At 44.7% G+C, this 14,929-nt stretch overlaps 1 protein-coding gene across 1 annotated transcript in view; it reads right to left on the bottom strand.

Moving 5' to 3' along the window:
• LOC116316773 (peripheral-type benzodiazepine receptor-associated protein 1) overlaps positions 1-14,929 on the bottom strand; it is a 78,722-nt gene that overhangs the window by 28,079 nt on the left and 35,714 nt on the right. Inside the window, exons 7-8 of the mRNA XM_039618220.1 lie at positions 6,811-6,993; positions 482-646 (exon numbers count right to left, since the gene is read on the bottom strand). Coding sequence (XP_039474154.1) covers positions 482-646; positions 6,811-6,993 — 348 coding nt within the window. The remainder of the gene's footprint in view (positions 1-481; positions 647-6,810; positions 6,994-14,929) is intronic.

Genomic DNA, 14,929 nt, shown 5'->3' with positions numbered 1-14,929 from the left:
GGACAAGATCAAAATAATCCCAGCATTACATAACAAATCTGACTGTAGATTTTCCTTCAGTGGAAGTCAGCTCAGTCACAGCACTGATATCCCTGCTTCAGTTTCAAATAAAAATACAAACATAGAACCCTCCCTATAATTACACTCAATATGTAGATTTAGCCGATGGGAGGTGTGTAAGGATGACTTTGGAGACATGGAATGACTTGAAAGCCATTCAGGTGACATCTAATAGCAGTCTGTATCACTAACTCTTAAATATCAGCAAGCAGCTCTATTATGCACATAGCATTTGAACATGATGAATATTTAGCAGGTCATTAAATACAAACTGCTTTGTTAAGATTTCCCTTCTTCATTAAGACAGCAAACTGACATTTGCAACAGAAAAGGCTTGCTGGTGGAGTAAAGTGTCCCTTAATTTATAGTGTAATGATGGGTCTGAGAAAAGGAAAATGAAAACTCAGTCCTCTTCACTTACCAGAAACTGTAGACGCTGGTCCTCTGTGTTTTTCTCCTTACGGGAGGGGGGCGGGCTAAGGCCCAGTATGGGCGTCACTCGCAGCCCCGACTCCTCCTCTCCGGGAGTTTTCTCAGACCTGGAGGGAGCTTCATCTAATACCACACACGGGGTCTCTCCTACAACCTGAGAGAAACAGGAGGAATCATTCACTTTACATGTAAAAGTAAAAAAAAAGAAAAAGAAGAAGAAGAAGAAAAAATACAGTTCTGACACAGTTGCAGAATGGGGAGCAAATGTATAACTGTCAACTGTTAAGTAACCTTTACACTCGCATCCCCCACTGTGAAACAGGGATTAGTAACAAGCCTCCTTCCCAGTGTTCCATCTACAATCAATGAGTAATCCAGGGGGATTCCCTCTGGCTTCCAACAAGACTAGAACACATTAGCGGGAAGGCTGTCCTATCTAATTAGGCTGCGTGCAATGACTGGACTGTTTCACACTAGGTTACACTTCTGAAACAGTCACATATTTATCTTCATACACTGTATGATTCTTCTAATGGATATCCAGGTGGGGGGGGGCAGGCTAACACTGGTTAAAGGTTAAGAGTCGGGAATCAGTATCTAATTTTAGAGCAAACCTACTTATGCCTAGAGAACTGTGCTAGTGTAGCCAAGGCCAGGACCCAATAACAGGATCAAAGGCGCTCTGCCACGTGCAGCAAATGGGATCTCTCCTTTACAATCTTCTTGCTTTTACACCGGAAGACTATTACTATAGACATTAGACACACCAGTTTAAGATAGGATTTACCTGGGGATTAGCAGACTACTTCAGGAATTCATATGCTGTATTAAAAACATTTACTGCCAAAAAAACCCCCCTAAGATCTATACCAGGGGTGCCCAATCCTAGTCCTCGAGAGCTACTGTCCTGCAGCTTTTAGATGCATCCCTACTCCAACACAGCTGAATCAAATGGTTTGATGACCTCTTCAGCATGTCATCAAGTTTGGCAAAGGCCTGATAACAAGACATTCATTTGATTCAGGTGTGTTGGAACAAGGATGAATCTAAAAGCTGCAGGAAAGTAGCTCTCGAGGACTAGGATTGGGCACCCCTGATCTATACCATACATATCTCTCTCTCTCTCTCGACAGGATATATAGATATATATATATATCTCTCTCTAAATATCTATATATATATATATATATATATATATATATATACACACACACACACACACACACACACACACACACACACACACACACACACACACACACACATACATACATATGTATATATATATATATGTGTGTGTATGTGTATGTATATATACATATGTCCTGTCGAGAGAGAGAGAGAGAGATAAGACATAATTGACATTTAACTATTCAAATGAGATAAGGGTGACTCTTGCCCACAACCGCTGCATACGATAACAAAGAAAGTGAGCTAAAACTGAAACCAAATGATCTCCAGACTCGTCCATCATGAACAGAAGCGTTCCTGTTGTAGTTTCACTAAGAACTATGACAAGATTATGATAGGACCTCTGCCTTGAATGACTAGAAGTAGTGTCTTCTGGCAGCTGTATGCAGTCATCATTATTTTTAGAAAACACAAGATGTCACTAAAAACAACATGCCAGTAACTGAATGAGTGGTCTAAACTGGAGACAGCTCTTTGTTGTATAAAGCAGCTTATTGTCTCTACTAGATACTAGTCATCAAGATACTCATTTCACAGCATCAACACCATCACCTGCAGCATGAAAATAGCGTTCTGACACGACACTGTTAGTTTCCCACACCTTTTTTTTTTTTAAAGATGCCATTCAGGCTGCATGGTGGATACAGACTATGGGGTTCAAAAGTCATTGTGACAGAATCTAATCAGTGGCATGCCTCTGAAGTTAAGCAAAGCCACCCCTGGTTTATCTGTTGGATACAAGGCCAGATGGTGTTAGTAATGGTGACGAAAGACCAGCAGGAGGCACTAAATCCATTGGCCCCCGGTCAAAAAAAGTGCCCAGGAAAGAGGGCTTTAAATAGGCTCGCTGCTGCTTTTTGTTCTCCTCGTTCCTTTTGGTGCTCATTTAACATCCCATCATAACCCTCTAAAGTGAGGACAGGCTAGATGATCCCATCATCCTGGCAAAATTCCCATCTTTCTAACTTGTCTGACATAATTAAACTAGTCAGTCTTCTTGTCATTTGTAATTAGCTTGCAGGAGTGCACGCCCATTCAGTGGGTTGGCTTAAGTTTGTGGAGTTTCTGCTACAACCTGGCAGCCATGCAGCACGGTGGGTGAGGTACGCTCTAACTCTTCTATCAACTTTTTTTAACTTAATAGTCCAGTCGTCCTTGCATGCTACATACCTGAACTTTACTCTTTCATTATTAAACAACACACTTTATCAAAAGTAGTGACTGTGTTTGTGGTGTTTTCATGAAAAAAAAAATGCTGTTTACAGAGATAAATCAGGAGGTTTTACATTATTTTTAAAATACAGGTCAAGCTCCCTAAAAGAGCAATCCTTTATCTAAAGAGATGATGGGTTCAAAGCAAATATAATAAGACTTCATGCGACGTGTGATATAATTCTGACATGGTTTTGGCGAATGAGCACAGAGAGGCGAATATTACATAATGCCACATTTATGCACTGTTGTGGGGAATAAAGCGGCTGTCAGACTGACAGAGAGCATTAGAGCACAGCTTAGGCTATTATGAATCATTTCAAAGGTTTATATGCCAACACACTAACCTAACAAAACTTACTATGACCTAACAGGCTGTTCTTGTTTTAGAGATTTTGCTTAGATATGGTGTTGAGTTTCGGTCTCTATTCTTATACAGACAATTCAGAGGATAGGTCAACTCAGCCCAGTGAGAGTCTTTGCATCTTGGCCTATATACAGCAGCAAAACTATAACGTAATTAGAGACAAACCCTAGACATTAATGCTCTCTTTACTGTGTTATTGTGGGGGTTTTTTCCCATATGATGATGATGATTATGAAATGGTCAGAGGCAGGTGGTGCCCACGCAACAGTATTAATTATACCTGGTAAGTATTACATAACAGGTGTTCCAGTCCTTTATTCCAATTAAATACATGAGAATTCTCACTTGTTTAACTGAGCAACACTGAATTTAGTTTGAAAAGATATCAAAAGTAAATCGTGCAACAAAAAACTAAAATAAAAATACCCCTCTGAGCATCGCAAGTGATGCTCAGAGGAAGGAATCGGCAGTTGTTTCAATCCAACCACCTAAGCGAAGAAATGCTACTTATCTTCAGCCACTTTTATTTATTTAAATTTATGGCTGGATATTTCCTTGAGAGAGAGAGTAAATCAAATCAGGGCATGATGTGAGTTACCTATAGAAAATTTCTCTCTTGAGGGTTTTTAACACATCTGCAAGAAATTATATCAAATACATGGTTTGGAGTTTCTGGGTGACAAACTAGTCCAATTTTAAGATGCAGTGGTTTGCATCTGCCCAATTTAAATTTGAAAAGTAAAAACTTTGGGTAGTTGTGTCCCAGATTTAATGAGCGCACATTATCTCTGCTGCAAGTAGTCATATCAGCTATCCAAAATAAAACGCTGATGTTACACATACTCTGTTTTTATCTGAGCCAGTTGGTAAAACAAACTCAATAAAACACAGACTAGCAGATCATAAATGGTCATATGCTCTAGTAAAATCATCCTTTGATAATGTCTACAATTTCAGGGGTCCGACTCTGCGAAAAGTCTAATTAAATATGAGATCAATAATCCAAGTGGACTGAACTTCAGTTTAGAATAAGGAGCTTCCATATTTGTAGAAAGAAGCTATTAGAAAATATCCAGATCCAAGTCAGGAGCCTTTTGTTACTTCAAGACAGTGGTTAAATTAGTTCTCCTTAACAGCCACAGGATATGAACATCAGTTAGACTAATACTCCAACCTCTGTCTGTCATCTACAGATTTCAACTGGATACTTGATAATTTAGTTATTTAGAAACTTTTAAGTTAAATCCTTCTGGATAACACATGGAAATAGCTATGCAGTGAGCCTGAGAGGTTGAATGTATCATTAATCAAGCACAATGCAACCTTATCCTTTCTCTTTTCTTCAGTAATGTTATAAAAGATTTGAATTCCATCTACCTTTTTTAATACGTTCAAGGCCAAGCTTACATGCAGCATAGATGTATAACTGATCAAGCGCTTGTGAAGTGGTAGTGTTTGTCTGACCCTGCAGAAATCAGAAACACTGTCTTATCCAATTCCACATTCAAACTGAGGTGAATAAAGTAATCAGTGTTTAAATAAAAAAGAATCCCTAAATAAAGTCAAGAACGAAAATTAAATTAGTTAAGTAAATACTCAAATCCTACAGGATGTGTAAACACAGTCATGTAAGTCATTTACCAATAAATGACCTGATGAAGGAAGCGGGCGCACCTAGCGCCTGTTTTATCCTGAGACTACAGCATGTTTGCCTCTTGTGTTTGTATCAGACCAGGCCCTAGCTCAGATCCCCACCTCTCCTCGCACCCTGCCTCACATGATGAGGTGTGGACACTTCACACTGATGTGGTCCATGTACACTAAAGTACACCCTGGGCCCATGCGTACTAAAGCAGGGTCAGATCCCATTCAGCAGGCCCTGAATGCCATAAGCACATTGGTGTAATCCCTGCAGACTACTGAAACGGGTAACTGGATCACTTCTTTTAAAAGCACCTTAATGGATTGGCCTGGCCATTGATTTTCTTTTTTAATACGGAACATATCGATGTCCACCAATCAAATGCAGCAGCACCATGTCACTAAGTCTGTCTGTCTAAATTCTACATCTGGAAGCTGTGAAATATGACTGTTACAAAACTGGGTTGACAGGCTGCCCTTGACTAGGCCTCAGGCTTGCTCCGTCTTTCTGCACTGTAAGAAAGTGGCAGTCCATCATAGACAAGGGTGGGATTTAGCACAGGATTTACTGAAATGAATATTTTAAAAAAAGCAAAAACACAAAAGACAAATTCCTTTAAATGCAACTCAAGTCGGAATAGTAAGATGGGGCATGTAACAGCATAAGCAGCTGATTTTAATATCTAACATGAATGAAACACCAGCTGCTTTGAGCCAGTTCTCTCACCCTCCCAGTATGTCATGACACTGACTCGTTTTCAGTGTCAAGTCTCAACTTTGAGTCCTGCACGGCTTCAAGCACACGCACATACATACGAGGTTAGCCAAGAAGCACTACAAGAGACAGACCTTACTAAGTCCCAGAGACAGAAAAACTCACAAGATTACCTACCCCTTTCGTGTGATCTGTGGCAACGTCAAGGGTTCCCTTGGCCTGCTAGTTATCCAGAGCAGGGCGAGATAGAAAAGTCTTTACTGCGGCTGGAGTCTTACCTACCACCCAAAACCCTCTCACCGCTGCCACAGCAACAGCGAGCGGATTACTGGACTGTACCATTCTGTTGTTAGAGGGGATTAGAGTTCACACAACATGGCCCCTTTCTGGGTGTGCGTGTGCCACTGGCAGTGCGTGTTTGCGTCCCACAAATGACAGATTACCACAATCGGCATTCTCATTTGAGCTCCACAGGCAGAGAATTTACTTCACTCCACAGGCAGTGAAAAATTTTACAAAAAATAAAAGAAACATTATTAGATGTATGCATTTAAATTACATGGACATGATGCAACTATACCTCTAAAATTTACCACAGAAATTACATTTTTCTCCGTTTCAGATGTTCAGCGATAAACAATGAATTTTACCATTACAAATAATCCACATGCTGCATTAAGAAACCTTTTCCTATATTTAGGTGATGTGTGTATTTTTCTACTTTCCAGCCAATGACTAATATCCAGAGCATCCCTCCTCTGGAGTAGAGCTGTTTCTAAGAACTGAAAACAGCATTAAATGCACAGAAGATCAGAGTGTAGGACTTTTGTGTCTTTGATCAGGTCCAAGTTCAAGAGAGGGAATCATCTCATTATGGCCTGCGACAGATTAGTTTTGAGTCCAACAACAAGCCATTATATAACACTGGAAAACATCCATGACAACATAAACAAACGCTGAGTTTCGGGACAACTCACAGTGATATGTTTTACATTCCTATAATTCCAACTACACTCTGAGACCATAAATGTTTCTAGATTTAACTACATGATGGGGCCTGTTTGTAATAGCTCATTTTACCTCACATTTAATGCGCATAAACAGAGTTCACTTGCCTTTTTAAAGCTGATTAAGACCAACAGGGGTCAGTGCAGACTCTGAATGTTTTCTGGTGTGATGAAAATGACTTTACCTTCTTTCGCCCTTCGTCCTTCACATTTTCCCCACTCTTCTCTGCAGCATCGTGGTCAGGAATATGGTCATGCTGCTTTCTGGATGATGTGACCGACAGCTGCCTTTGCAGCCGCAGCACCTCCTTCTGAGACTCCCTAAGAAGCTTCTCAAATTCCCCTCTACCAGATGGAATAGGGGAGCCCTGCATACACACACACACACACACACACACACACACACACACATATATATATACATCCATTAAACACAACCACAAGACAAAAGTTTCAGTTTAGCACATTATTGTTTGTGTTGTTTTCAAACTGCATCCTGCAGGTACTAAATATTAAATTAAACAATAAAAGAATATGGATGTTCCACTACAGTTTACGAAGAACACAGGAGTCAGCACATTTTTATTATGTCAGTGCACAGCTAACCCTGTAACATCCAGTATTATGAAACCCAACAGATGTTCACATTCAAGAGAATCAGCTTTTAAGTCACTGGTAATTAAGAACAGCCTATTCCTGCAATGTCATCTATCTAGACATCAGCAGTGACGCAGCCTTTGCAACAGGGGCTTAAGAGGAGGTTAGGATGAGCAGAACCCATGCTGTCCAGCAGAGAGCAGGCTTGTGGCAGTGCTGACAATGAGTTTGGTAGATGGAATACTGCTTAAAACTTGAAATCTATGGAACTCCAAAGTGTTCAAAATTAAATAAATAAATAGGACATGATGAAATAAATAACTATGTGAATAAATAAGACACAGATATGTAATGTGAGAATGATATTGTGAAATAATGGAACACATTTTGAAAAAAAACGCTCATTATTGTGAAATATATTGCATTCGGCTATATAAATTTACTTATTATTGTGAAATATTATTTCATGGTCATTATTTTTCCCAATAACAGAGATTATTGCTGAGACATTTTATTTCCAGCCGTCTTTATTCCAAAATGTCCTTTTTTCAAAGTCAGTCTTTATTTCAAAATCCCGTTTTTCCTGAGGGCCTATTTATTCCCTTTCAGTCGATTCACTCGGTACAACACATAAGTATGGGATATCACGCCCTCGCGTGTCCTGGCTGAAGAAACCTTTATTCATGCCTTTAAGGCAGATGACGTGTGATGACACGCACACGGCCCGCCTGCACATATAGCCGCTGTCATCACAGTCATCACTCAGTTCTTACGCTCTTCACCTTGCTGAGAACACCTCTGCTGAGTTGGGCTAGCTAGCTGATGCTAGTTAGCTCCGTTGTCTGCCGACTTGAACTGAGCTTAACTGCCCCTGTTGGTGGTAGCCTCCACCGCGGAGTGCTAATTTCAATTTTTCCTGTGCAGCATTTTGCTTTGCATTTTGGAATGGACTCCAAACCAAAGCGAGCAAAGCAGAAATCTTCTGTTCGTCCCTGTCCTCAGGGATGCGGTTTCTCTTTGCACGACAGCGACCAGTACGATGCCTGCCCTGTCTGCCTGAAGATCGTCCACGCTAGGAGAGCGTTGACAGAGCCCGAAGCCTGTGCGTTTTGTCGCCAGCTCTGGCGCTCGACCCTGGAAAGGCGGGTGATGTTTGTGGAAAAAGTGTCGGGACGCTCGGCTGTCGCACGGCATGACCGAGTCCGAAGACGAGGATTAACCGGTCGATGTCCCCACAATTAGCTGGGCTGACCACATGGAATATGTTGACGGGTTAGCCGATGACGAGCCGGAACCATGCAGGAGCGCTGATGGGCTTCAGCCTGGGTTGAAGCCCGCCAGCGCTCCCCAGGAAGACGATGACGTGCTGGACATTGGCCTGGACATCCATGGTTTGTCGGAGGATGAGCAGGAGAGCTCATTGTCGGCCTAATGTGCCACCGCTGCTGCGCCGGTCGGCCACGATGACACCTCTCTTTTCTCCCTGTTTCGCCATGCTGCTGAGAAGCTGTAGGTGGACTGGCCCTCTCCTCCGCCAGCTCAGAAGCCGTCGCAGTTCGCGTTTTTTTCCTCCCACCGGAGCCCGCAACAGCCAAAACCTGCCTTCCCATGTTCCCAGACTTTGTCTGCGAGCTAACAGCATCATGGGACAAACCTCTGTCTACCCGCGTCACTGTGCCCGGCTATGGACAGTATGTGGAATTGGACGGCGCTGAGGGGGCTGGCTTAGCTAACCCACCCCCTATGGAGCCGTCTCTGGCTGCTTATCTGGCCCCGTCCCATAACCATGGTGTCGACGCACTAGTGTCTGCGGCTGGGTTATTCGGACATTCACTTGAAGCCATTCAGGCTACATTCGATCTGAGGAAGAAGCAGACGGAATCTCTGCACGACATCATCCCCAGACGTCAGCCCAAGCCCAAGCCCGCAGCTAGCTCTCACAGGCCCGCCGCTCCTCTGCCAACTGGCAAGAGACCAGCGCCCACCGCTGCAGTGGGCGTGCCACCAGCGGGAGCACATCCTCCGGCCCGAGCTCCATGCCAGTCGGCCTGGAGCAAAGGCCCACCCTCCGGCCCCCGGCGGGACCCGACGCCCAGAAGGAAGAAGCCTCAGCCCTCCTAGCTGTGGTTTCGAGTGGAGAAGGGGTCCAGCGGCAGGGAGATGCTGCTTTTACCCCTCTGTTGCCGCCCGAGAGGTGCCACTTAAGTTCTGTTCAGGTTGTCAGCCCCAGAAGGCGCTGCACTTTCCTAACACTGTCTCCCAAGCACAAACCCCCTGCACACAAAATGCCTCAGGTTGTAACTCCCTGTTAAGGTGTGTTAAATGTTCAGGTGACCACATCAAGTGTTCCCGCTGTTTTTCATTGTTCTGCCCCAGGAAAGGTGCCTCCAACAAAATGTATGAATGTACATGTTCCCATGTTACAATCAATAAAGAGTGTTGTTTATTCTCAAACAATCACAAATGCTCAGCCTGCGGGCAGAATGAGCCAGGGCAGGCAGGTGATGCAGTCCCCTGCAGACACACTGGGGAGCGACAATGCCCCGCCGATGGTGCTGCGAACCGTTGCCATGGGTTACCGGTTGCAGTTCCGGGTCAAGCCGCCTCGTTTCCAAGGAGTCGTAAACACGACTGTCAACACCGAGGCGGCCATGATACTCAGAGAGGAAATAAAGGCGCTATTGCAGAAAAGAGCAATACGAGTGGTCCCCGCTTCGGAGACAGACAAAGGTTGGTACAGCCGCTATTTTGTTGTTCGAAAAGAGGGGAGGGCTTCGTCCCATCCTCGACCTGCGCGAGTCTTTAACACGTATCTACGTACGTACAGGTTCAAGATGCTAACACTCAGACAGCTCTTGAATGCAGTCGGCCCGGGAGATTGGTTTGCGACAATCGATCAAACAGATGCTTATTTTCATGTGTGGTATACACCCGAAACACAAGCAGTTTCTGAGGTTTGCATTCGAGGGTGTAGCCTACGAATACCTAGTGCTGCCGTTCGGGCTGTCGCTCGCTCCTCGCACCTTTACGAAATGTGCCGAAGCAGCGCTAGCGCCCCTCAGAGAGAGAGAGGCATCCGCATCTTAGCCTACCTAGACGACTGGGCTCTCGTAGCTTGCTCCAGAGAGTAGGCGGAGACACAGCTGTCACTGGTTCTGTCACACATTGAGACGCTGGGGTTCTCTGTGAACTTTCAAAAGAGCTCGCTAATCCCAAGTCAGCAGATTTCTTTCCTCGGTTTGGAAATATGCTCGCTTTCCAGCCAGCGCCGCGTTTGTCGGAGCACAGAGTGGCGCGTTTCATCGCTGCCTCGCTCAGTTTCAGCTGGGACGCAGACTGCGTTTCCAGACAATATTACGCTTGTTGGGCATGATGGCATCTATGATCGCCGTAGTGCCACTTGGACTGTTAAAAATGAGAGCGTTTCAACGCTGGACTCTCTCTCACCGCCTGTGTGCATCGCGTCACCTCCGGAGGAGGCTGCCGGTAACCGCGTGAGCGAGAGGGATTTGGTCCGCAGCTCAGCGCCAGCTGCACATCAACCACTCAGAGCTGTTAGCAGTGTTCTTAGCTCTAAAGCATTTCCGTCCAGTCCTGGAGGGCCAGCATGTCTTAGTCAGGACGGACAATTCAACAGTGGTGTCTTACATAAACAGGCAGGGAGGAAGACGCTCTCTTCCCCTGTTGAAGCTGTCTCGCTCTCTGCTGTTATGGTGCAGTGTTCATTTTCTGTCTCTAAGAGCCACCCATGTTCCGGGCCACCTGAACCTGGGGCCGGACCTTCTCTCCAGGGGGGGTCCTCTGGTGAGAGAATGGAGGTTACACCCTTCAATAGTGGCTCAGATTTGGGACCTATTTGGCAAGCCGCAAATAGATCTTTTTGCTTCCAGGGTAAATACTCACTGTCCCCTGTTCTTCTCCATAATCGACCACGATGCACCCTTGGGCTTGGATGCGCTAGCGCACCAATGGCCAGACGTGCTCCTGTATGCATTTCCCCCAGTGGAAATGATATCTCCAGTTCTAGAGAGAGTGTGTCGGCATTCCCTCTCTCTGATTCTAGTGGCCCCTTGGTGGCCCACAAGGTCGTGGTATGCAGAGATAATCAGCCTGCTAGCAGCGAGTCCTTGGCAACTTCCTCTCCACAGGGACCTCCTCTCTCAGGCTGGAGGAGAAGTGGTTCATCCGCGCCCGGATCTGTGGCGCCTTCATGCTTACCTGCAGAGAGGTTAAACTTGATTGCTAAGGGTTTGCCACCTAGTGTGATAGCGACAATTCAGAGCCCTAGGGCCTCATCTACTAGAGGCTTGTACGCTTACAAATGGCGAGGCTTCGAGCAATGGTGCCAGGACCGCCACACTCTCCCATTTCAGTGCTCTATTGTGGATGTTTTGACATTCCTGCAGGAGCTGCTGGATAAGGGCCTTTCATTTTCGACAATTAAGGTTTATTTAGCAGCTATATCTGCTTGTCATATTGGCTTTGACGGGGTGACACCAGGTGCATATCCCCTTGCCATACATTTTCTGAAAGGGGTTTGCCGGCTGAGACCCGTGCTGAAGTCCAGTGTCCCTGCTTGGGACTTGTCTTTGGTGCTGGAGGCCCTTTGTAGCCCCCCGTTTGAAGCCACTGAGTCTGTGGATATGAAATTTCTTTCATATAAGACTGCATTACTTCTCGCTTTGGCTTCAGCAAAGCGAGTGGGTGACCTTCATGCGCTGTCTGTGCATCCCTCCTGCACACAGTTCTCTCCTGATGGCCACAAGGTCGTATTGCGTCCAAATTGTTATGGTCCTGGGTCGGTGACCTGGACCTGCCTATGTATCCCCTCTAGTGTAGTCAGGTCTCTGTGTAAAGCCCGCGTCTCTGAGTCTGTGTCTTCGCGTGTGTTTTGAGTTTCCTGTTTTCCCCTGTCTCGTCTTGTCGATCACAATCAGCTGTGCCTCCCTCCTGTGTGTAGTTTCCTCGTTCCCTTCTGTGTATTTATAGTGTGTTCACTCATGTTTGTCGCTACTCCGTCTGTGTTTCTTCCCTGCATTTTCTCCCCGAGTCACCTGTTCAGGTTCGTTTTGTTAGTCATTCCCGGTTTAGGTCACCTTTAGGTTTTGTTTTGCTCGCTGTGTTCCTGTTAGTGCCACCAGTGTGTGTTAATAAAGCTTGCTCACGTCCAAGCCAGTGCCAGCATCTGGGTCCTCTCTCACACCCTCCACACGTCTGCCACCGCAGCCGTGACACAAATGCTGCCTATTTTTCCAAGATCATGCCTGCATCTTATAGCTCAATGGAGTTTGAGTTGCGGAGCTTTTGCTCCCCTCCTTTTGCATCTGAGGAGCAGAGGAGGATGCATTCTCTTTGTCCAGTGCATGTGCTACGCACCTACATTGAGTGCACTCAGAATGTGCGTTTATGTGACCAGCTGTTTGTCTGCTTCGCTAATCCAAATAGAGGTAGAGCTCTGTCTAAACCGAGGCTGTCCCACTGGATTATAGAAGCTATCTCACTGGCATACAGCACCAAAGGTCTTGCTTTGCCCCAGGAGGTGAGAGCTCACTCCACCAGGGGGATGGCAACCTCATGGGCTCTTTTTAAAGGGGTGCCTGTAGCTGATATTTGTGCGGCAGCTAGTTGGGCATCACCGCACACTTTTGTGCGATTTTATCGGTTGGACATCACAGCCCCTTCGGTGGCTCATACTGTCCTTTCTGCTGGGTCTACCGCTCACTAAGGATGTGGTGGCCTGATTCCAGTTCGGTGGCTGCTCTGCGGGTCGTGTATATATGTCCCATATTTATCTGTTGTACCGAGTGAATCGACTGAAAGGGAACAAATAGTTATGTCTATAACTTCTGTTCCCTGAAGGAGAGGAACGAGGTACAACACAAGGTGGCCCCACTGAGCAGTTTGGCTTGGTGAAGAGCGGCTATCGAACTGAGGGATGACTGTGATGACAGCGGCTATATGTGCAGACGGGGCCGTGCGCGTGTCATCACACGTCATCTGCCTTAACCCTCTGGGGTCGCCAGACGCGCCGGCGCGTCAAAATCACATGACCAATTTAAGACGACACCGCTACAAGATGCAGCGAGTCAGTCTCCATTCCAACTTGGGTCGAAAGTGTGGACTTCAAACTATATACCAGTTTTTGAATTGTGTCGACAGGCCACGTAAAACCAGAGTTATGATAAAAAATACACGCGATGTTTTTTTCTGAACAAAACAGTGGTGTTTACAGCGGGAAGAACGGTAAAAACAGCGTTTTCTACAGACAGCGCTAGCATACACTCTCCGCTTGCGAGTGAAAAAAGAAAAAGAAAAAACACCCCTTCCCTATTGGTGTTAGAGTTTAACATGTCAGCCAATCAAAAAAATGATATGGCAACATGTGACACTTGGTTGCTTAGGGAGAAGGGGAAGTTTTTAGGAGTGACACCATAGCGGAAAGCGGCGGCGAAAGAAAGAGAGAGAGCAAGTTTTCATATCTGAGACATTAGTGATGTTTAGCGTGTTTGGAGGCTATAGTTAGTTTGTTGTGTAGTTATTGTTTTGCATCGTGTGTCAGTTAGACTGCTGAATTTCATATTTTCTCCAAAAAAAAGCCGTCAAAGGTGGATTCCAGTGTAAACACTGTTCCCACATGGAAAACTGGACTGATGCACCTCCTGCAGTCAGACCTGCAGGGTTTAGGCCTGTGGTGTTCTCCTCTGTCTTATACTGAACACAAACTACATTTTTTGGACTGGCACAAATAATTTGTGTGCCTTCTTATTTTATGCAGCACACCTAATTGTTCTGTAAATAGATTTAATGGTTATATAAAAAACACCTGAGGCCTTGGCTGCATTTTTAGGTAAATAGTACCATATAACTTTGTTGTTTGCAAAACTTGTGCATAATTTTTAGAAATGTACAATTTCTATTTGCATTTCAAGTTATGAAAATGATTCGTTAAACATGTTTGTGGGTTTTACAGTAAAAAATATAACTGTTTTTTACTCGGATTTTGAATTTTTTGTCTGAATTTAGATCAACTGTGCTAATATAGTATACCAAAATGAAAAAATGACTCAAATTTCAGATATTTGAGGTTGTGCTGAAAATAATGATACCAAACAAGGCAAGAAAAACATATTTTAAAGGTGAAATATAGAGGTAAAATCAAAAGTAGTCAAAAACGGCCAATTATACCCTGGACCCCAGAGGGTTAAAGGCCTGAATAAAGGTTTCTTCAGCCAGGACACGCGAGGGCGTGATATCCAATACTTATGTGTTGTACCTCGTTCCTCTCCTTCAGGGAACATCAGTTATAGACATAACTATTCGTTTCATAATGCGACTTTTCAGCAGAATGACTTTGTCTGTCAATCAGTGTGAGTGGGTTGGACCTTTGCGCCTATTGGCTTTTCATTTATCTCTGTGAAGGTTCTCAGTCATCCAGGTCATCGTAGTCAAAGGAGTTTGCAAAGAAAAGCGTCTGGACTTCTTTAAGTTGCTTGAAGACGTTTCACCTCTCATCCGAGAAGCTTCTTCAGTTCTAAGGTCAAATGGCCGAGAGTCCCAGATTTAAACCCAGTGGGAGTATCCCCCCTTGTATCCCCCCAAAGAGGGACAAAGGACCTCCTGATGATCCTCTAATCACATGAGATTTATGATGATCCATAAATCACACCTTGGCTCATGTGATTAGAGGATCATCAGGGGGTCCTTTGT

This window comes from Oreochromis aureus, linkage group 10 (assembly GCF_013358895.1).
Source record: "Oreochromis aureus strain Israel breed Guangdong linkage group 10, ZZ_aureus, whole genome shotgun sequence".
Classification (NCBI taxonomy): domain Eukaryota; kingdom Metazoa; phylum Chordata; class Actinopteri; order Cichliformes; family Cichlidae; genus Oreochromis; species Oreochromis aureus.
Note: the sequence above shows the minus strand (reverse complement) of the source record. Positions and strands in the feature narration are given on the sequence as shown.